Source organism: Cynocephalus volans, chromosome 12 (genome assembly GCF_027409185.1).
Source record: "Cynocephalus volans isolate mCynVol1 chromosome 12, mCynVol1.pri, whole genome shotgun sequence".
NCBI classification, from domain to species: Eukaryota; Metazoa; Chordata; class Mammalia; order Dermoptera; family Cynocephalidae; genus Cynocephalus; species Cynocephalus volans.
The window spans coordinates 26,749,846-26,772,474 of record NC_084471.1 but is presented as its reverse complement, the minus strand read 5'-3'; the positions used below and the strand labels follow the sequence as shown (position 1 = coordinate 26,772,474).

General features: G+C 37.1%; 1 protein-coding gene across 1 annotated transcript in view; it reads left to right on the top strand.

The window, feature by feature from the left end:
* CFAP54 (cilia and flagella associated protein 54) overlaps nucleotides 1-22,629 on the top strand; it is a 302,389-nt gene that overhangs the window by 227,337 nt on the left and 52,423 nt on the right. Inside the window, exons 62-63 of the mRNA XM_063115642.1 lie at nucleotides 15,598-15,771; nucleotides 17,140-17,363. Of these exons, the coding sequence (XP_062971712.1) occupies nucleotides 15,598-15,771; nucleotides 17,140-17,363 (398 nt within the window). The remainder of the gene's footprint in view (nucleotides 1-15,597; nucleotides 15,772-17,139; nucleotides 17,364-22,629) is intronic.

Below are 22,629 nucleotides of genomic sequence, written 5' to 3'. Positions count from 1 at the left end.
GAGTGGCCTTTGGAATCCCATCTGCAGGCAGCAGCTTACTCTGCTGAAGTGTTATGTCAGCCTCAGCTGAACTGTTATCTGATGTTATCCCTTTCCTCAGTTCTTTCCTGAAGAATAGGTGACCCAGACTATTTTCCAACCTAGAAGTAGTTTGCCTGAGTTCAAACCATAAGGTCAACTTTTTATGCTGAGACTTTGTTTTCTCATGTTTATTTCCTTCTTGCCTGGTAGAATTTTGCTTTAAAAGGCTTCTTGGCCATGGCCTGCTCCTCAATCTGGTGCTCGCTCTTCCTTAGAGTCCACATGGGTGGGTTCTCTGGGGACAAAACCATTGACCCTGCACAGGGCAATCTGGCAGCCCAGAAGCTGGGAGGGGCTAGTCACCACTTCTTTGCTTGATGCTGTGTGACAACTCATTTCTCCCTGGCTAAGTATAGCAGGAATGCACCCCTCTTAGAAGCGTACATTATTGTTTTGTTACAAAAAGAGTACAGTATTAGTAATCAAGAGACTTTGACATCCTGGTTCTGTTGAACTATTTAATTTCTCTCAACCTCATTGTCCTAATCTGTAGACTGAGAGATTTAGTCAAAAATCTAAAAATTTTAAGACTATGATTTAAACTTCCAGCATGGCCATTTCTTCTTAATACTGGCTCCTTACTTCTGAAAGATGTGTCTACTTCATCCTCATCATTTCCTTGTTCTCTACCAGTTTTTAGGGCAGGGATAACAAATAAGTTTTGTCTAAGATGGACCCTAAAACTCAGTGGCTTACAACAACAAGAATTCATTCTTACACTCATCTCACATGATGTGCTTCAGGCTGCAGGTTGGCTTTAGACACACTTTATTGTGAAGCCCAGACTAGAGGCAGTGGCTACCTGGGCTGTGCTCTTCTCACGGCGGATACCTGAGCAAAGGAGCCACAAGCCAAACCACACAAGTACCTTTAAGGCCTCTCTTCACATCCCATCTCATGGTCATAGCAAGTCATATGGCCAACTCCAATATCAGTGAGGTGGGGAAATATACTCTGCCCGTAGAGGGAGGAAGAGGGGAATGAATGATAATCCAAACTATCACGAATGACAAGTTCAGTCTGTGGCTAGTGGCACCTGAGAAGAATTCTGAAGCTCTGTATGGAAAAAAAAGAAGGTGCTGCTGCGATCAATTAATAATGTCAGTCATGGGCATGGGATAGAGAACAGCATCCCCTAAACCAGGTGATGTTAGTTGATCCTGTTGAGCAGGTAGTTTTCATCTCAGTTTAATATTAGCACTTCTGTTTCTCGCTCCTTTTCAGTGGCTTTCGTAGCACGTTCTAACTGTTCAGTTTCCATTTTAGACCATTAGCACTTCTTTACCATTTTAATTATGAAATCACCAAATTTTAAAGTCTGATCTGTTTTGCATTTTGCCTCACCTTAAGAATTATAATTTTGCCCTCCAGTCTTTCTTTTGGCAGGCTGATAATTAATTCATGTTGATGACTTCCCTCACTTCATCAGTATTTGGGTTAGAAGGAGGTTCTAAATTCCCACCTGATTGCCACAAATACCCAGATGGCAATGAGGTTCGTATTATAATGAGTTGCTAAAGGGGAAAATCCCTTAACAACAACAAATAAAACTTGTTTGATTTTTCCTTGCATTAGCATAAATTACCATTCAGAAGAAAGCCTCCTCAGTAATCTTAGCTTTAACAGTACCAGTAATAATGTATACAGAGGTGGTGAACGGTATTCATGGTTATCGTATTCAGAGCATCGTAGTAGATATTCCTGTCCAGAAAGAAATGGAAAAGTCAGAGAACACATCACGGAAGCAGGTCTTGTCACCCACGAGCTTCTGGTCATGGACCGTCAGAACAGACATACACACTGAAATGATATAAACTCTTCTTTTTAGAGGGCCATATGAATGAAGGCAGATGAGTGTGCTAGAAGCTAATCCTATACCTTCTGAGGGGAGCTGGACACAGGCAGGATGGCATAAAAGTTAATCAGGAACATTTTTTTCTCGGAGAAATGTATGATGTAAATTGACTCAGAGACATGGGGTACCAGAGGGGAGGGGAAAGCAAATTTTCTCCACAGAGCAATTGATGACCAGAAGCATGTTGACAGAATAGACTAGTCATGAGTGGAGGGTGGAACATAGATCATCTGGCCATGACCAAAGAGCAATTGTGTGACGTCTGTAGAACAATAAGAAAATTGAGGGATGCACTTGGTCCAATTTATTGAGGTATTCTCTACATTGTCCTGTAGGAATAAAAAAACCCTGAAATGATGGTACTGGCAATGTGGGACCATATTTAGATTTGATGCAAAAAAAATTTATTGAATGCCTACTTTGAGTCCAGTTATATTAAAATATACTTGATATTTTTGTCTTAATTTTCTTGTAGACTTCATAAAAAATTCAGCTGGGATAAAAATTATTAAATTCTGCAAGACATTTTGAATTAAAAGTAACATTTAGGATTAGTGGCCCCAGCTGCAGCCTCTCACAACTAAATACAGGTGACATACTGAAAAATATAAATGCATGTCATGCTAAAAACTAGCTGATGAACCTACTGTCAGAATACAAAAAGAGATCTATAGAGAAGAGAACTGAGAATCAAACTGACCCTTAATACTCGTATATGTTTTGCTTCTTGAAACAGAACAAATCTTCCAGCCTGAAAAGAAATGATTTGTCCCTCCTTTACCACCTTGCCCCTGGTCCAGAGACAATGGGGTCAATATCAACTAAAAACTGGGATGCTATTCCTCTACTACTATCATTCTTTCTCCTGTTCTTCTGAGATACAATTCCCTGTAGTAGTGGGGAACTAGAGTGATGCATTACATATTCAAATCCCAAATAATTTACATGACTTACAGTTGGCAATGAGAGAAATCATCCAAGCTAGTGATGGTGGGGGGCTGTGTGTGTCTGTGCTGTATCAGTTCAGAGTATTAGAGGTGAGACAATTGGGGTATGATGAGATCCCATCTCAGCCAAGCAGAACTGTCCTGGTCCAATGCCTGCAAGAGTCCAGAAATTCCAGTCAGTGGTATACACATTGACCACCTAAATCTGAGAAGGAACAGTACCGTGGTCAAGAGCAGAGTACACACTCCATCAATTATCAGGCAGTAGGTAGAATAAAGAGACCCTCTGTATTCTAGAAAGAAACAATAATGGAAAATAAGAAACAACAGATGGCACATGTGAGAAAACATTCCCAAATGAGCACAATGGACTGCTATCCTGAAGACCAAGAGGAAGATTCATCCCTCAGGGAATCAGAGGAAACTTAGCAATATTGCTTGGTATCCTTAGGAGGGCCCAAGCTGTCAAAGACTTACACAACAGCACAAAGCCATAATGTAGGAAGTGCCAGATAATAATGGGACGAGTGGCACCCGATGCTATCTATATGCTAGCGCTTTCTCACTTGATTTCATTATTCTGTAGTAAAATTCTGTGAATATCATTATGCACGTGTATAAATGAAGCAAGGTTCTCAGACTGGTTATGTAAATCGAGTAATATTCCACTGATAATTCAAACCTCAATTTATCCAATTCTAAGTGCTGTACCATTAATCATTACGTTGGGTATGATACGAAAGTATTCCCAGGAACTTAAAATGCAGGCATGATGCTTCTGGTCCATCTGTTGGACTGAGCTGACAAGAAAAATGCTTCTGCCCTTCCCAATCCAAACACATAACAATGCTGGATAAAGTAGAACAAAAATTGTTTTAATTTATAGCTGAGCTGGAAATGAGGAAAGGGAAATCCCAAAGTTACCAAAGTAAAATGGGGGATATGTAAGCAGGGGCTGAGCTTGAGGACCTCACAGAAGAGGAATTATAATTAAGCCTTAACAGATTGTGTTGGGACTTTATATCCTGTTCATGGAGGGGGTCTGGAAAGAGGGCCCTGCCTGTAAGGAAAGTCAGAACCTAGCTAACTGCACAAAACTGGGATTCATAATGGGCTTGTCCATGGATTGGGGACTAGAAACACACTGCTCACTGGCCAGAGTAGATGCAGGGAAACATGCCATGTGCCCACAATCAAGGCCAAAAAGAAGCCACTTGGGAGAAGTTAGAATCCCGCTTTAGGTGGTAAGGTTGGAATTCAAACAACCCGAACGAACGATGCAGGAAAATTAGCATAGATACTGGCCTAGAAACGGTGAACCCCAGGGAGCTCTGGCTGGGCTGATGGGAAACTGTTGCAAAGAGGGCATAAGGAACTCTTCCTCTACCCTCCCCAACTTCTCTGAAGATAATCGTAGTACAGATTCTATCTGGACAAATCCTAGCAACATTTTTGGATTATAAAGAGAAAGAAAATAATTGTAAGTATTCAGTCAGACAAAGCAGATTTTCTGCAAAGGAAGAAAAATTGTGCTGGTCTTACTTTTTCTCTGTGGCATTAAAGACCAGACGACATTGGTTAAATATATGCAGTTTTTTAAAATTCAATTTTTGGAATAGGTAATCTATTCTCAAGAATCAAAACTCAAAAGGTATAAAAGTGTATGGAAAGTTTCCCTTCTGTCTTCTCTGCAAGTGGTTCAGTTCTCAGTTCTCCCTAGAAGCAATTAGTATTACCAGTATATTAGTGTCCTATCCCTGCTGTAACATTACCAGATTTACTGGTTTAAAAACAACACAAATTTATTATCTTATAGTTCTGGAGGTCAGAAGTCCAAAATGGGTCTTATTAGGCTAATTGAAGTGTCAGCCCGGCTACATTCCCTTGAAGGCTCTAGGGGAGAATCTGTTTCCTTGTCTTTTCCAGCTTCTAGAGGACACCTGAGTTCCTTGGCTTGGGCCCCCTTCCTCCGTCTTCAAAGCCAGCAGTGTAGCATCTTCAAATCTGACTCTACCACTCTCACTCTTCTGCCTCACTCCTCCACATCCCAGTTTAAGGACCTTATGATTACATTGCGCCTACCTGGATAAACCAGGATAATCTCCCCATCTCAAGGTCAATTGATAGGGCAACCTTAATTTGATCTGCAACCTTAATTCTCCAGTGCCCTGTAACCTACCATATTCTCAGGTTCTGGGGATTAGGACGAGATCATCTTTAGGGACCATCACTCTGACTAGTACAGTTTCTTGTGTTCCCCAGCAGAGATATTATGTCCTTACGTAAACTGTCAGTATTCTATTGTGGAGGTCAGAATCCACTCCAATTCACTCAAATGGAAGGAGATTTATTAAAAGACTCCAAGTTACTGGGAGGGCAATTTAGTTTGCGTATTTTGCCCACCCAAATCTTATGTTGAAGTCTGATCCCCAATGTGGCAGTGTTGGGAGGTGTTTGGGTCATGGGGGCGGATCCCTCATGAATAGATATTAATTAGTCCTGGTGGTGGTGGGGAGTGAATGACTCTATTAGTTCCCCTGAGCTGGTTGTTAAAAGGACCCTGGCACCTCCCCTCCGTCTCTCTCTTGCTTCCTCTCGCATGAGATCTCCTTGTCCTCACTGGCTGCCTTGCAGTTTTCCGCCATGAGCAGAAGCAGCCTGAGGCCCGTGCCAGATGCAGCTGTCCCAGAATCGTAAGCCAAGTAAACCACTTTTCTTTATAAATTATGCAGTCTCTGGTATTCTGTTATAGTTACACACAAAAAACGGACTAATACAGAGGGCTAGAGAAACAAATGCTAGGCAACCGTCCAGAAATGACTAAGCCACACATACCTATTAGCTGTTTTGTTTGTTTTATAAAGGAAGCTGTAGAGTCAGGAATTTGCCTGCAAAATAGGAAGCCTCTGCTCTAGCTATAGGCTTAAGAACCACATTGACTCTGCCAGAACCACATCGACTCTGCCAGAATCCACACCAGCCAAACAGATGCCTTGAATCCTGTCTCCTTCCCCACTTAACCCAGTTCCAGCTTCACAGTTTGCTTGAATGCACGAAATTTAGGATACCTGAATCCCATCTAAGACCTTAGCTACAAGTTTATCTGGGAAACTTGATTTTTATCTTTATAGTTTCTTCAATACAGAGAAGCACATTTGGCAATTAGGGTAGATGCTGAGTGAACCCATCTGGTATATACACTAATACAAGGGTAGTAGGACTAAGGTTAAACATCTTTGTGAACTCTCTGCTCTTAATCTTTGCCCATCTTGAATTTTCTGCCTTTTCTTTAAGTATTTGTAGAAGCTCTTTAACTGTGGTGTTATTTACAAATATATTTCTCTAATTTATCAGTTGTTATTTAACATTTTTAATGGTGGCTCTGTCCCAGGAAGAAACTTTTTATTTTTATGTAGTATAAATTATCAATCTTTTCTTTGATGACTTCGGTATTTTTGTCATAGTTAGAAAGGTCCTCTCTACTCAGATTCTTTTAATAATTTATGGAAATCTATTTGGAATATGTAAAGTGTGGCAAATAAATACAAATTTAGTTTTTCCAGATGACGACTCTATTTCGGTTCTTTTCCTTCAATTCCTATCTATCTGTCCATTCAGGCTTCAATACTACAGTCTTTCAATTATTGTAGCCTTAATAACAGGAGGGTACTTCAAAGAGTTTGTGGAAAAATAGAATTGAAAGATAATTTGAATCATTCCATGAACTTTTTGAAGTACTCTCATATATTTCATGTGTATTAGAGTAAGTCCCTACCAACTGCTCTTTCTTTTCAAAATTGCTTTGTATGACTTTTTAAAAAATTCTGGAAGCAGCTTGTCTAGTTTTTAAAAAGTTCTCTTGTATTTTTATTGGGGTTGAATTACATTTAGACATTGACTTAGAAATAACTTACATTTTTATTCCATTGAATCATCTTAACCAAGACTATTCTATACCCTTTATATTTTTTAGTTCAAATCTATTTTTTTTTTTTTTTTTGGTCCCTTGGTAGTGGTTTAACATTTTCTTCAAACAGATCTTATACATTTCTTATTAGGTTTATTTCTAGATATTTTATCTTTTTATAGGTATTGTAGATTTTTTCATTATGTTTCTAGTAGTTATTGTGATTACTGATATTGAGAAATTAAATTATTAGAAATTTTTTTTGGTTCAATTCCAAGCAAATAAATTTGAGAATCTCTTTAAAATTTATAATTTTCTGGGAAAATATAATTTACCCAGATTTGCTTTAGAATAGGTGAAAAAAAATTTAGGCAAACATTGCTATAGAAGAAAAAAGTTATGTTAGAAATTACAATTGAAATATTAAAGTTTATTAATTAATTTTAAAAGAATGGTAATAAACCCATTATAAGTTAACATAAACAAAATATTACATATCTCATGTCTGGCTAATTAGAAGATAGTTGGACTCTCATACCTACTTCTGCAGTCAATCTGTTGCAATATAGTGCTTTGTTTGAAATAAGTAGAGAAAATTCAGCCTCACACAGATATATAGTTAGAAAATGGAGGAGTATTTTAAGAGCTTTTTCAGATAATTATAGATATTATTCTTTGATACCAAGCCAGAACTGGATAAGTAGTAGTTTCTTAAATGTTAGTTCCAATGTAGACTGTGAAACCATATCGTTGAACACTTTGTGCTCAGTGCATTAGAATACGTTGCTCTGTCTTGCAGTTTGAATGGATCTTTTACTCAGGCATGCTTTTGTAACATTGTGTATTAGACATTTGGAAAATATTGGCTCCTGCAGTTATGCAGAACTTCTAAAGGTTGGTATATTTCATTGTACCATTTAAAATGCATTTGAAATATCACCAGCATTCCTATCAGAAAAGTCTCAGTATGGGGAAGCTCGTGATGGTAGCTACAAGTTTTCTAAAATTCTAAATTTTTACTTGAACACTTGAATTTTATTATTGGCAGCAAATACTGTCAGTTATTGTCCTTGAAGTAAGGCTTATTTCTTTCATTTTTGAGAAAATGTTTGCCACCTACCTACCTAAGCCTGAAAACATTCAGTTTGTCTTGTCAGTTGTTCTTTCAAGTAAAAATGGTGTTCCACAAAAAAAAAAAAAAAAAAAGGAGCACATTCAGCTTGCAGTTCACATAACACACAAACACTCACTAAGCGCTTTTCCTCAGGACAGCCATTGCGCTTTAGTACCAGCAGAAGTGCTTCGTGTGTCCTCCTGTTTTACCACACAGAATTTGAGCAAGATGTGTACTCCAGGGTCAATAACAATTAACAAATTGTGCTGCTTCATCAAGAATATTCTTAAGTGCAACTGACATTTTAATTAATTTATTCATCTTGCTATGAGGGTGTGGCAGCAAAGAAGCAAGGACTACTAGTGTGGTTTGGTGCCACTGCCTTCCTATGTTCCTGCTAAGGCACAGGCAGTTTTACTCACTATATGAGTACATTTCTGTTGCTTACAAAATACATGGAACTGTGTATTTTATAAAGAGAACAGAATTTAATGCTTACAGTTTCTGAGGCCGGGAAGTCCCAAAGTCCAGGGAACACAACTGGTGAAGGTCTTGATGATGGCGACAGTGATGACAGGATATCACATTGCAAAAATGGCAGAGCAGAGAGAGACTAACCTCCTCATTCACTCTCCTTTTAAAGCCCTCCAAACCATGCCCATGACCACCATTTTTTTAAAACATTCACTACGGCATGGTCCTACAATCTAATCACCTCTTCAAGGCCCCACCTTTCGATCACCATAATACGATTTCTCACCCTCAACAGTTACATTGGGATCAGGTTTTGGGGGGACATTCAACACAAGGTACTCACCACTGCTTCTGTTCCATAAGTGCAAATGCCAACACAGATGTTCCAGGATAAACCATGGGATTAAAAAAAGTTACTCAACACTTTGAGTACTTCACTTGGATTATTGCCAATCATTCACATAAGAGATCTTTGAATAGTCAATACTGATGCTATTAGACAAATATGAGCAAAACTGCAAGTCCAGCCACATCTGTAAATTTGAGCCATTTGTAATGCAAAAGTGTAATTCTGCAGATGAATTATGAACTTAGTCTTCATGTTTGCATCTGTATCTTGCATCCAACAAATTGTTTTACCATTGGAAAGTGCCATGATTTTATTGAATGAATTTTAATCCAGTGGTGATTGCTGCAAGCAAAACATTTAGGTCTTGGACCTCAGGGTATGCATTCAACAATGTCAACTGTACAAAGCTTTATTAGTCTGTAGGTTTTCGAGAGTGTGATATTGTGAAATATATATTTGGTCTCCTTGTTTTTTTATCATACAACTTCAAAAATCCTTGGAATCTTCAAAGTAATGTGTCTTTTTGTATGCTAATGAGTTGACTGATGGCTGGTAGCCTCTAGGTAGCTTCAGGATGGGGATTGGTCACTGGAAAGATGAAGGCATGACTAGAAGATTGGAACCTTCAGCCCCACTCCCCAATCTCCAGGGAGGGGAGAGGGGCTGAAGGTTAAGTTGAATACCAGTGGCCAATGAGGTTATCAATTATGCTTCTGTAATGGAGCTTCCATAAAAACCCAAAAAGACTGAGATCAGAGAGCTTCTGGATAGCTGAACACATGGAGATTCCTGGAAAGTGGCATACCTGGGGAGGGCATGGAAGCTCCATGCCTCTTCCCACATCCCTGGCCCCATGCATCTCTTCCATGTCTTCATCTGTTTCCTTTAAAATATCCTTTATAATAAACTGGTAAACATAAGTAATTGGTTCCCTGAGTTCTGTGAGCCACTCTAACAAACTAACCCAAAGAGGGGGTGGTGGGAACCCAGATTTATAGCTGATCAGTCAGAAGCACAGGTCAAAACTTGGAGCTTGCAATAGGCATTGGAAGTAGGGGGCAGTCTTGTGGGACTGAGCCCTCAACCTGTGCGATCTGATGCTATCTCCAGGCAGATAGTGTCAGAATTGAATTGAATTGAATTACAGGATGTCCAGCTGGTGTCTGCTGCAGAACAAATTAGTTGCTGGTGGAGAAATCTCCACACATTTTGGTGACCAGAAGTCACAGATGTATTTTGTGTTGTGTGTAGTAGAAGAAACTAAGTTTGGTTTTTTCCTTTATCTTCTCAGTGTGCATTTCTCTAGCCAATACAGTGTGACAACTTTCTCTATATAATGCTTCACTGGCTTTTCCATTCTTTGTTTGAAAGCTGTAATAAATGATTTTTGGCTCATCATATATGTTCAAAATTTTTTATTCTTTTTTTCTTTAAACTGTGAACAATTGGCCTCAAAATGGTGTCTCAACTTGACTGACACCATAATACTATTCAGAATGTGCAGTGCACCGTCTAGAAGTACACTTTGCTGTTTCTTTCTGAGATTTACATTTTGGTATCATCATCTGCCTCCTTCTTAGATGTACCCTATACTTGATGACAACTGCTTTGGGCATGATTCTATAGACTTTGTGGTTTGGGATTTTAGCTCTTTCCTGCTTTATTAAAATAGAATTTATGTTTTTGTTACTTGTTTCCTTGATGTTTTGGGATTACTTCCAGGAGGAGAAGAAGATGTGCCAATATTATATGAATATCTTTAAACTGGAAGTCATCACAAAATTGTTGATGTTTGTAAGAAAATGTTTTCTGTATTATAATGTAAATACAAAAAAGAACACAAATCGTGAGCTTGATTAATTATCACAAAGGAAACACCCATATAACCATAACTGACCAGGTCAAGAAATACAAGACCAACACTGCAAAAGTCTACACCGTGCCTCTTTCTGGCCCCTACCAACCTTTCTTCCTTCTAATTTCTAACAGATAATTAGCTCGGCCAGTGTTTGAATTCCCTAATCTCTATAAATGAAATAATACACTCTATATTCTTTTGTGTCTGACTTCTGTTCAACATTATGTTTGTGCAGTTCATCCTTTTTGTGGGTGTAATAGCACAATTTATTATTCATTCTACTTTTGTAAACATTTGGGGCTATCATGCATTATGCTGTTATGAATACATTTGTATGTGACATTTTTGTGCACAGGTGTATGCATTTTTCTGTACAGGCCAGGGAGTGGAATTTATGGGTCATAGGACATATGTGTTTTCAGCTTTAATGGATACTGCCAAGAAATTCTCCAACATGGTTTTAATTTAAAATTTATCTTGATGAATAAAGAGGTAGAACACTTTTATATATGAGTGTTGGCTTTTGCATAGTTTTTTTGTGGGAACTCTTTATTTAAGATCCGTGCCCATTTTTTCTTGAGAGTTTTCTCTTTGTCTTAGAAATATGAAGTTCCTTATATATGCTGGATTTGACCCTTTTGTAGATTATATGTGTTGCAAATACGTTTTCCCACTTTGTGTTTTGCTTTTTCATCCTGTTAATGGTATCTTTTGATTACCCTAAGTTCATAATTTGAATGTTGTCCAATTTTTAAATCTTTCCTTTTATGGTTTGTGCTTTTTGTGTTCAGTTTTAGAAATCTTTTTCTACACAAAAATCATAAACATCCCCTCCTATGTTTCTGTCTTTGTTTTTACCTTCCCCATTTAGATCTGCAATTAACCTGGAATCTATTCTTGTATGTGGTGTGAAGCTGAAATTAAGACTATTTTTTTTTTTCTGTATGGATATACAATTAGCCCAAAACCACTTATTGGAAAGACCACCCTTCTTCACAACACTGCAGTGTTACATCTATCATAAATTGAGAGTCCATTTATGTGTGCGTGGGTGGGGTGGGGGAAGAGAAGGACAGAGAGAGAGAAAGAGAGAGACTGATTGACTAAAGAAGTTTCAACATTCAGCTCATAGTTGTCAAGATACAGACATGGGAGAAAACAGACAGAAGGCAATCATCACAGAAATAAATACAAGAATATCTTGCAGAGCTGAAAGGAGAGATGAGTCTTCAAGTTGAAAAGGCCTACCATGTTCCAAGAAGCATGAATGAAAAAATATCTAGGCCCAAAATAAAATTGTAAATTTTATTTAAATTTTTAATATGCTACAGATAAGAAGGAGTTGATTAAAAATATTCCAGAGGGTGGAAATGCAGGAATGACTTTGATGTCATTCAACTAGAAAGGAATGAGAATTTGACTAATCAGGCTTCTCACCGGCAATAATAGATGCTAGGAAGCCGTGGAGCAAGGACTTTGAAATTTTAAGGGGAAACGAGTTGCAATGAAAATCATCTATTTCACTAAATGACAAAGAACTCAGATGGTTTACTTCTGGTGAACTTTCTTTATAGGAAGTTACTTGAGAATGCACCTCAGCACACAAGATTGCAAATGAAGAAAGAAGTAGATGTGAGATAGAAAAAAGGAAGGAGGAAGGGAGGGAGAGAGGGAAGGAAGGCTGGGGAAGAGAGGAGGGAGGAAGGAGGGAAGTTCAATGTTTACAGCTGTGCAGCAGCCTAGAAATACACCAGCACCAATTAAGTGGCAAGTTTGTGCTCTCAAGAATGTCTTCAATAAGCATAAATGAATTCCAGGCAGCAGGTAGAATGACTAAAAAGCTAGACGATATTAGGAATATGGTGAAGAATGCAAATACTGCTTCTTTAAGAATCCATGATCCAAACATGAAGATATGACATGATTTTGAGACTGGAACGAATAAAAACAATCCCTTTGATCTTGTGCTGAGAATTTTATCCTTTGTGGGTCACAAGTTCGTGACATTTACCATTAATGAAAAAAATTTGTTCATATTAGTGTGAACAATCTTTGTACAATCATAATAATTTAAGTATTATTTATTGATTTTCAACTTATAGACAGAACAAAGAAAGGTTTATTGTGGGTATGGAGCAGAATATAAGTCTTATCAGGTTTGAAAATAGAAAACTTGGCAAGGAGAAGGCAGTTAAGAGGTGCCGATACATTAGATTGCAAAGTGGGACAGCAAGAGGTATTGCCTGTATTTGGTGGAACTAGGAAGAAAGAGCTTTGAGAACATTGTGCATATATAAAAGTAGGGGAACTAAAAATGGTGATAAAACTATAAAAATTTTGCAGTGAAGAGAAGTGGTTGTGTGAGCTAATATCTCATCTGTCACAGAGAAAGTCAATAGATATATTTTCTCAAACTGATAATTTAGGAAAAGTGCTATTAGGAAATTATTTTAAGAGCTGGAACTAACTGCTAGAAGAACTAAAATACAAATGGCTAAAAATGCTTGTCTCTGGGGACAGGGAATTTTATTTTTGATCATGTAAATGTATGACTTTGATCAAAATAAGCAGCATATTAAAAGATACATCATGTGAAATTGGATTATTTCCAGAAATGCAAATATAATTCAACATCAGAAAATCTTTTAAACTAAATCACTATGTTAACAGATTAAAAGGGAAAAATGATAATCACCTCAAATAGGTGCAGAAAAGTTTAGTAAAATTCAACAACCATTCATGATTTGAAAACTGGGAATTAAAGTAAATTTCCTTAATTTGAAAAAGTTACAAGTAGGAAAGAAACTCTACTGCACTTATACTCAATATTCAAATGCTAACACTATTTCCTTTAAAAGCAGAAGTATTACCACTTTGATTCAAAATTGTTCTGGAAGTCCTACCATGCAAATATAGTAATAATAATTATAACAACAATGAAAAGAAATAAAAAGAAATAAGAAATAAAGGGCACAAGGAATGGGAAAGAAGAGCTGTCATTAGCTATGAATTAGTCACATAGATAATTCCCCAAAACTATAAATAATAAGAATGTTTACCAAGATTGCTGGATGTAAGATTTTATTTCTATACATTTTTAACAGATAATGTTGCATTTAAGAAAGATATTATTACAGCAGCTACAAAAATATGTAAGGCATCTAGGGATTAATCTAACAAAAGTTATAAAATTAAAAAATTATAAAATTTTATTGAAAGAGATAAGAAAACATACCATTGTTTTTAGTTAAGAAGGCTCAAAATTGACAAGATGCCAAATCTTCTAAAAAGGATCCATAGATGTAGTGTAGCTTCAGTAAAAATTTCAGCAAGTTTTATTTTGTGGAATTTGACAAACTGATATTAAAATTATATGGAAGAGCAAAAGACAAGAATGGTCAAAAGATACCTTTAAAAGAACAACCTAGTAATTCCACTTCCAGATAATTTGTGCATGTATGTACTGGACAGTATGTACTCAAATATTCATAGCAGTCTTCTTCATTGTAGCAAAGATCAAAATACAAACAAAATTAGAAAGAACCCACATGTTCATCAACAACAGAATAGATATATTTTCAAATATGATACATAATGGAATACTATACAGCAATGAAAAAAATCAGTGACTTACATCTACATGCATCAGATGAATTTTAAAAGCATAATATTAAATGAAAAAAGAAAATCATAAATACATTCAATGGGAGTCTATCCCTATAATGTTCCAAAAAGATAAAATTAATAATACATTATTTATTATATGATATGTAATATATATGTTTAAAAGGGAAAGGGCAGCTGTGGGATTATTAACACATAATTTTGGACAGTGGTTATTCCTGGGAGATGGGCTTGGGGAGAGAGGGAAAGTAGATTAGAGAGAGGCTTTCAAGTTATTCCAAAAATACTGGGACTATTCTATTTTCTAAGCTGGGAAGTGAGTACATGGTAATTCATCTTATTATTCAAGAAAACATGCATAGACCATTAACCATTTAAGATCCTATTTCTCTCTCTTTCCTTCCCAGAGACAACCACTATTCTAATCAAATATTATATATATTTGTGTGTGTATATATACGTACATGATACAAAGAGTTGTATTGAGTCCTTTCAAACATAGAGATGGTATCATTCTCCATATATCATCTGGGACCTGTCTGTTAACTCACTATATATTTTCAAGATCTATCCATAACTCCCCTTTTCCTACCCATTTTAAAGAAGAGAGGATTAAGACTCAGAAAATCAAAAGCCCAGAGAGACCCAAGGTGCAGAGAGATTCAAGGTCACACACTAGTAGTATCACTGGTATTTGAATTGAGACTCCACACACTATTTTCTCATTTATAGATATAATTTATTCATTTTAAATGACATCAAATGAATAGATTTCTGTTTATTTCTCAACGTTTCATATTTTATATTACAAAAAACACTGCCACTAACATCTTTGTGTGAGACTCTTGGTACGTATAGATGAGTATCTGCATTTTTAATTTTATGAGATCCTGTCGAATTGCTTTCCCCCAGAAGGTGGTCTCACAAATAGTGTATGGAAATTCCAGTTTCTTTACATTATTGCCAATATTTATTATTTTCAGATGTTAGTGTCTGTCAATGCCTGAGGGATATGAAATGGTATTTCGTTTTAATTTGCATTTACCTGACTTTTAGTAATGCTAAAGTTTTGGTCATTTGGTTTTACTTTTTTATGATTTGCCAGTTGAAATCGGGTTGCTTGACTTTTTCTGCAATGAGTGCAATTGGTGGAAGGTATTTATACATATTAGAGAAAAATAATTCATATGTGTTCTGAATATCTTTTCTCATTCTATGGTTTGTCTTTCAAATTTGTGTTTGGTGGTTTTGTGATACAAAATTTTTTTCAGTCGAATATAGTCTCATAGGTCATTCTTTCCTTTATGAGATGTGCTTTTTTTTGTATCCCGTGATTTTTTGAGGAAAGCATGACATTTGATTTCCAAAAAAATTTTTTTGACTTTCAGATAACTACCAAGTTGTCTTCCAGACTGGCTGTACATGTTTGTACCAAGATAATGACACGTGTGACAACACAGATGCTATAAAAAAGACAGAGACCAAAGTGGATATTACATGGATCCTTCTACTGCGTTACTATATTCACCTTCAAAGAATTAATAATATGAGCAAACTGCTGGGTAGGTTTTTGATGTGTCAAGAAAGAGCATATTCCTTTCCAGTTCCTGTTTAAGTCATATTTCTTATCCAAGTAATTCTGTATTTTATCTTTCTGAGTAAACTCTCAACAGAAGATGAAGATTTCAGGGGTTCATAACCTGGGATGCAGGGACCTCTGGATAGAATAGTATTTCAGTGTAATTGGTTTCCTCAGAAATTCTGTGTATTTTATTTTATGTATTTAAAACATCGTGATAAGGAGGCATTCAGGGACGTCCCAAGACTGCCGAAGTAGTCATGCCTCAAAACTGTTAAGAACCAGTAATCACAACGTGACAGCTTATAAAATGAACAAAATACAATTTTGGCTTTAGGGAGACTATCTAGTATCTAAGAGAGGAAATGCATGACTTCAGATGGAATATTTAACTTCACGGAGTTTTTTTGTTTTTGTTTTTTTAAAACCATTGGTCCCTCTTATGATTTTGTGACAGTGCATAGTATTGTGTTTTGTCTGTGCTCATGAGGTTGGTGATCCAGCATTGCCCATCAGTGCGAACAGTCACCAAGGACGGTTTGATCCACACCAGGGCCTGGTGATGGGGAAGCCAGCGGGACAATTAGGCTGAAGCAGAGAGTGGCTGAGCACAGTTATCTGGAGTTAGCAGTGGGAAAAGCAGTGGGAAAAGCAGAAGGGTGTCAGGGCTAAAAGGTTGCTCATCATGGGGGCTGGAGCCAGGGAAGTTGAGAGGGGAAGGCAGGGGTGTGAGCCAGCACAGCCAGCCTGGGTGATGCCCTGCCCCATAGTGACCCGGTGCACTTCTGAACTCACCCGCAGCCGCTTCCCATGTCACACACCCACATTTTGCTGCTTTTCTGCTCTGGGCTTTCTCTGAAGCTCCAGGGGCTTTCCCAGCCTGCAGGCAGAACAGCCTGGATGTGCCAGGGATTCCACACGCCCCAGGGGTAAATGAGATGGGGAGCTGGGAGATAAACATTCCAGCTCCTTAGTCTCTCAATGGGACAATCCTACATGGTTTTTCAGAAGGTTCCCATGAGCCGGAGCCCTCATTGCCCACAGCTGTAGTCCATTCATTAAGTCACTCTTACTGGTTCTTTTTCTTTTCTTGTCACACTTTGCCCATCCCCTCATTTGTGCTCCCTTGAGATCACTTTTCAAATAAACTGCCTGCACCCAAATTCTTGCTTTAGGATCTGTTTTGGGGGGAGCCCAAAATAAGACATCTAGACAGAATAAATGGCATCATTGTAAATACTTAAAACCTGGGATATGTATAGGGATAGTGGTTAGTGAGCAAATACCAACAGTATTGAGACCATTCCGTTTTCTAACATGAGCCTAAATGAACGTATTTTTCTTCCCGAAGCATCTGCAACACCAGTATCTGGAATTTCTTTGCCAGATGATACACTTCTCACGTCACTTTACAACTCCGAGTTGATTTTGCGCCAAAAGGAAATGCATTTTTTCCTTAAAAAATTCTTACAGCTGTATTCTTCTTCTTGTATTGATGAATTTCCAAAACAACTTCTTCAAGGATCTGAAAATTCATCTCTTTCAGAAAAAGTCATATATGAATCATCAACCAAGGTAATGTCTTAAAATATTATATATTTATGGAAAACTTCTTAGAATCATCCTTACATTTCTTAAAAAATTTTTTTTAATTGAAACATAATTGATGTAATATCTGTGGGGTACCATATTGAATATCAATACCTGTGTGTACTATGTGATGCTCAAATCAGGATAATTAGTATATTCAACCTTATACACTGTTAATCATTGTTTGTGGCCTCTTACCAATTTCTCACTAACCTCTCTTTCCACCTCCACCTTTCCCATCTCTTGTGGCCTCAGTTCTGTTCTCTCCTTTTGAAAGTTCAACAAATTATTGTGATTGCTGTTTTTTCTTTCTTTCCTCCCTCCCTCCCTCCCTCCCTCCCTCCCTCCCTCCCTCCCTTCCTTCCTTCCTTCCTTCCTTCTCTCCTTCCTTCCTTTCTCTCCCACTTATGAGTGAGGACATGGTATTTCTCTTTCTGTGTCTGGGCTATTTCACTTAACATAATTTTCTCTAAGTTCATCCATGCTGTTGCGAATGGCAGAATTTCATTCTTTTTTTTATGGCACAGTTATATTCCATGGTGTAAATATACCACATTTTCCTTATCCAGTTGTCTGACAATGGACGTTTAGGCTGGTTCCAATTCTTGGCTATTGTAGACAGAGCTGCAGTAAACATGGGTGCAGGCATCCCTCGACATGATGCTCTCCATCCCTTTGGGTGTATACCCAGCAGTGAGGTTGCTGGGTGACATGGCAGTTCTATCTGCAGTTGTCTGAGGAACCTCCTTACTGTTTCTCATAACGGTTGCACTAATTTACATCCCACCAACAGTGTGGGAGCGTTCCCCTTTCTCCTCATCCTGATATTTCTAAAGGAAGCACATTAACCTTCATGCTGGCACAAAGATTTCTATTTCCATTAGAGTTCTTGGGAAGGCTCATTTCTCTTTTACCGTGTTGACAGACCAACCAAACATCCTGGATTTTCAGGACAGTTCACATTTTAAATATTCTGTCTTGTCATTCTGATAAGTCTTCAAAATGTCTCAGAATTTTCTATATTCTTGCACAAAACCACATCTTTCATGCAGCCATTTTGCAAAGAGGTTATACAGATTTCAATATCTTCACCCAATAAGAAGTTTCTAAATGAAAGTTTCTAAATATATGTCCGATTTCTGTACCTTTGTTTTAAATGTGTAATAAAAATCACTCATTGTGTGTACTTTTTGCAATTGTCAGTGTGAATAAAAAATAGAGGTAAAATTTTTAAATAAATTAAAAGTTTGAAGACTTTTTATTTGGAAAAGTGTTGTTAAATTGGATAGACATTCCCAAAATGTGTAATATGGGAACTTATTTTAAGGTACCTATTGAAGAGATATAAAAAAGGAATATGCAAGAAACTTTAAAAAAATAGTTTTATTAAAGCTCCTAAGTTCTTGAATAATAGTTAATATTTTAATAATCTACCAAAATAGATGAGTTGAAAGATATTGAAAAAGTAAAGGGTTTTACTAAAAAATAGAAATACATATTTGAAATTTGGTATTCAGCAAATGTGTTAAATATCTACAATATGTCTGAGATACTCTTAGTTGGTGGAGAAAGAGAGGATGGATAAAGCTTAGTTCTTGTATGTACAGTTTTGGTGTAGAAGTAGAGAAACAGCGGTAAGGTTAGAACAAAAGAAGGTTATGTTATTTTAGAGATGCCTTTTAAGAGAAAATGGCAGGGTTCATAATGGCAGAAAGAATGTGAAAATTAAAATATATTAATTTTACTATGAATAGTATGTAATGCTGATTGGCAAAGGATAGGTGAAAAGAAGTTATTCGAGAGAGACAATGAAGGAGTGAAGTTTATGACCACGAGAATGGAAAGGAAAGGAGGACTAAAAGTTATTGCTTGAGTAAAATTTGATGACCCTTTAGAGATGGAAGATGAAGGAGAGGGAATGACCAGTGCCTATTCCACTATCTGGAACCTCTGACTGTGATCGCTAGAGCACGGTGACACCATGAGCAGATATAGGGGAGACAGGAGGACGAGCACATTTGTGGAAGAAGCTGATATGTTCTGATTCGTAGATACCGGGTTTGGGAGTCTAGCAGAAAACACAAGTAGACGTGGTATATTGTAAGCTTCCAATATATATTTGTAAAATGAATAAACCAATTTATTTGCACTAGTTCTTTTAAAACTAGAAAAATATCACTCATTTATTTTGAATTACCTGTGTTTTGGATTTCATCATCTAGATCTTTAATTTTTACAATTATAGACTTGCCTGTACCATACATGTCCATGTTTCTTTTGCCAACTATCTTAGAGAAATGATCTGAAAACGTGGCTTGTTCTAGGATGAGAGCCCTTGTTCATCTTATCGTACTAGAATATAGCAGCCTTATGTTTTGGGTAGATGATAATAAATGTTAAAAAATTACTCTTGAACATTCCTGCTCTTCTACTCGAAAGAGTGAGGTGATTGTTAAATGTGAGTTTAAAAAATAGTGGAAAGACCCATTTAAAGAATTTTTAAGAGTTCAGTTAAAGAAATGATTTTCAAATGGGGTTACAGAGTTGCCCCCAGGGCAATATATTGGAATCACACTGCAAAATTTTTCAGATGACTTCCTCTCCCTTCTCAGACACTGGGGTGTTGTGGCATGCCCAATGCTCAGCAACCCTATTCCCCGCCCCAATTTTAAATCGTTTGATTAATAAGAGAGAAGAGTAAGAGAGACTGGCATTAAAAAAATACTCACCTTTAAGAGTTGTAAAGTTGATATTGTAGGATGTAGTTTGTATCTACTAGTGAATGGTTTTTCTAGTAATAAATGCCAAAGATAGACAGATTTACCAATCTGGCTTCATATTATAGGATCATTACAGACCTCCTCATATGGGGCAGGCCCCTGAAAGCTGTCTCATGAAGGAGCAGAGAATTGTCATGCCCACAATCAGTTCACTCTTAAGAAGGCAAAGCAGAACTATACATGCCTGAACTTCTTTTTCCCAAATTCACAAATCAAGTAATGCTCTCTCAGGGAGAGGAGTGAATGAGGAAGTGAACAGGCCAGGAATGTAATGTTAATACCTGACGGTCCACATGGAAGGGAACAGTGGGAGTGCGATGAAATCTTCTCTGGCTAACACCAGATTCTGATTCATCCTTCCTGGGAACTGAGACTGTCTCTGAGGATTACTGCCACGTGTCCCAGATACCTCAGTTGTTTTGGAGTAGGAGGAAGGGACGGGAAGGCTAAGAACAATAGTTTCAGTGGCTCTATTGTGAATGTTATATAAGAGTTTGGAAACTAATATCTGTGTCTTCTTAAACACTGTTCTGAAATGAGCTCTGCTTGAGTATTTTAGTGTGAAGGGCAGCCTATCATTACCCAGTTCCTAAGGCTGATGCTCCAACTGTACAACCTTGAATGCATTGTAAATACACGTGACATTCTAATGGCAGCAGTGTTATCAAAGAGTTGTTTCACCCTGTTTGCTCTTTTTTGATATAATTAGTGTAGCACTCTCCCATGATAATCAGCTCTGGAGATCACTGTTGCTTGCCTGACAGGTGCAAGCCACCTAATCATGTGTTCATTTCACTGGGGTAGACAGCTAACGAGCAGAAAGCCTTTTGGATTTTTTTTTATATATAAACTCCAAGCTTGCCTGATTTTTATAATAACATTTTTGAGCCTTTAATCACTCAGGAGGCTATTTCAATCAAACTCTTTCCATAATTTGACACTTAAACCTACTTTCCCCCACAAAGAAGTAGATGCCTTTCCAAAACAATTATTACTCTATGTTGTGCTCATCAGTTGTGTGAGTCTGCATGTTGTCAGGTCTATTGGAGATTTGTGATGGAAAATAAAGGTGCCAAATACATTACATTAAAAATTCCACAAAAAAAAAAAGGATGCAATTAAAATTGTGCACAATGCTGAGTTACTCAAGCTTAGATTGTGTGCCTGTGACAATCTGTATAAGGTCAAATACCTAACTAGTGTGAGCTGATTTGTTGTTTATAGGGTAGCAGTGAAGTAGGGTTCTCCTGGTGGCCTGTTGTTTCATTCTTTTCAAAGAATAAAGAAAATGTATTAAAAGTACTCAATATATAACTCATCAATTAGCATATGCAATGAATTCTGTTAGCAGCTAGATATTATAGTATTTATTTTATTTATTTATTTATTTATTTTAAATTTTATTTTGTCGATATACATTGTGGCTGATTATTGCTCCCCATCACCAAAACCTCCCTCCCTTCTCCCTCCCCCCCTCCCCCCAACAATGTCTTTTCTGTTTGCTTGTCGTATCAACTTCAAGTAATTGTGGTTGTTATATCTTCTTCCCCCAGATATTATAGTATTTAAAGATAATAGAAAATTAAAGACCTATTTTGATATTGACTTCTGTTACAATTTACCATTATTAGACCAACATGCTAATAAACATTACATACATTGAAATAAAAGGTATTTGATTTTTATTTTTCAATACTTAGTTATTGAATATGAATTCTGTGCTAAAGTAATTGTCAGAACCTCTGAAAGTCACTCAGATATTAAAAATATGAGAAATTTTAATTTATTCTTTTTTGATTTTCACATTTACTTGTACACATTTGTGGGGTGCAGTGTGTTGTTTCAATACATGCACATACTGCACAATGATTCACTTAGGGTAGCTAGCATAGTTTTATACCCTTTAGTCCACCACTTCTCCCCACTCTCCCTCCTCTCGCAGCCTCTGGTAACCATTATTCTACTCTTTACTTTTTTTTTTTTTTACATTCCGCATATGAATTAAATCATGTGGTATTTGTCTTTCTGTGCCTGACTCACTTCAGTTAACATGATGGTTTCCAGTTCCATCCATGTTGCTGCAAATGATAGGATATCATTTCTTTTTATAGCTGAACAGTATTCCATTCTGTATATATACCACAGTTTTTTTTTATCTATTCATCCGTTGATGGGCATTTAGGTCGATTCCATCTCTTGGCTATTGTGAAGTGTGTTGTGATGAACACGTGCTGTGTCTTTATGATATATTGATTTCATTTCCTTTGGGTATATACCCAGTAGTGGGATAGCTGGGTCATAAAATTGGGCTATTTTGAGTTTTCTGAAGGACCTCCATACTGTTTCCCATGATGGCTGTACCAGTCTACATTCCCACTAACAATGTAGGAGAGTTCCCTTTTCTCTGTATCCTCACCAGCATTTCTTTATTTATTATCTGTCTTGTTGATAATAGCCATTCTAACTGGAGT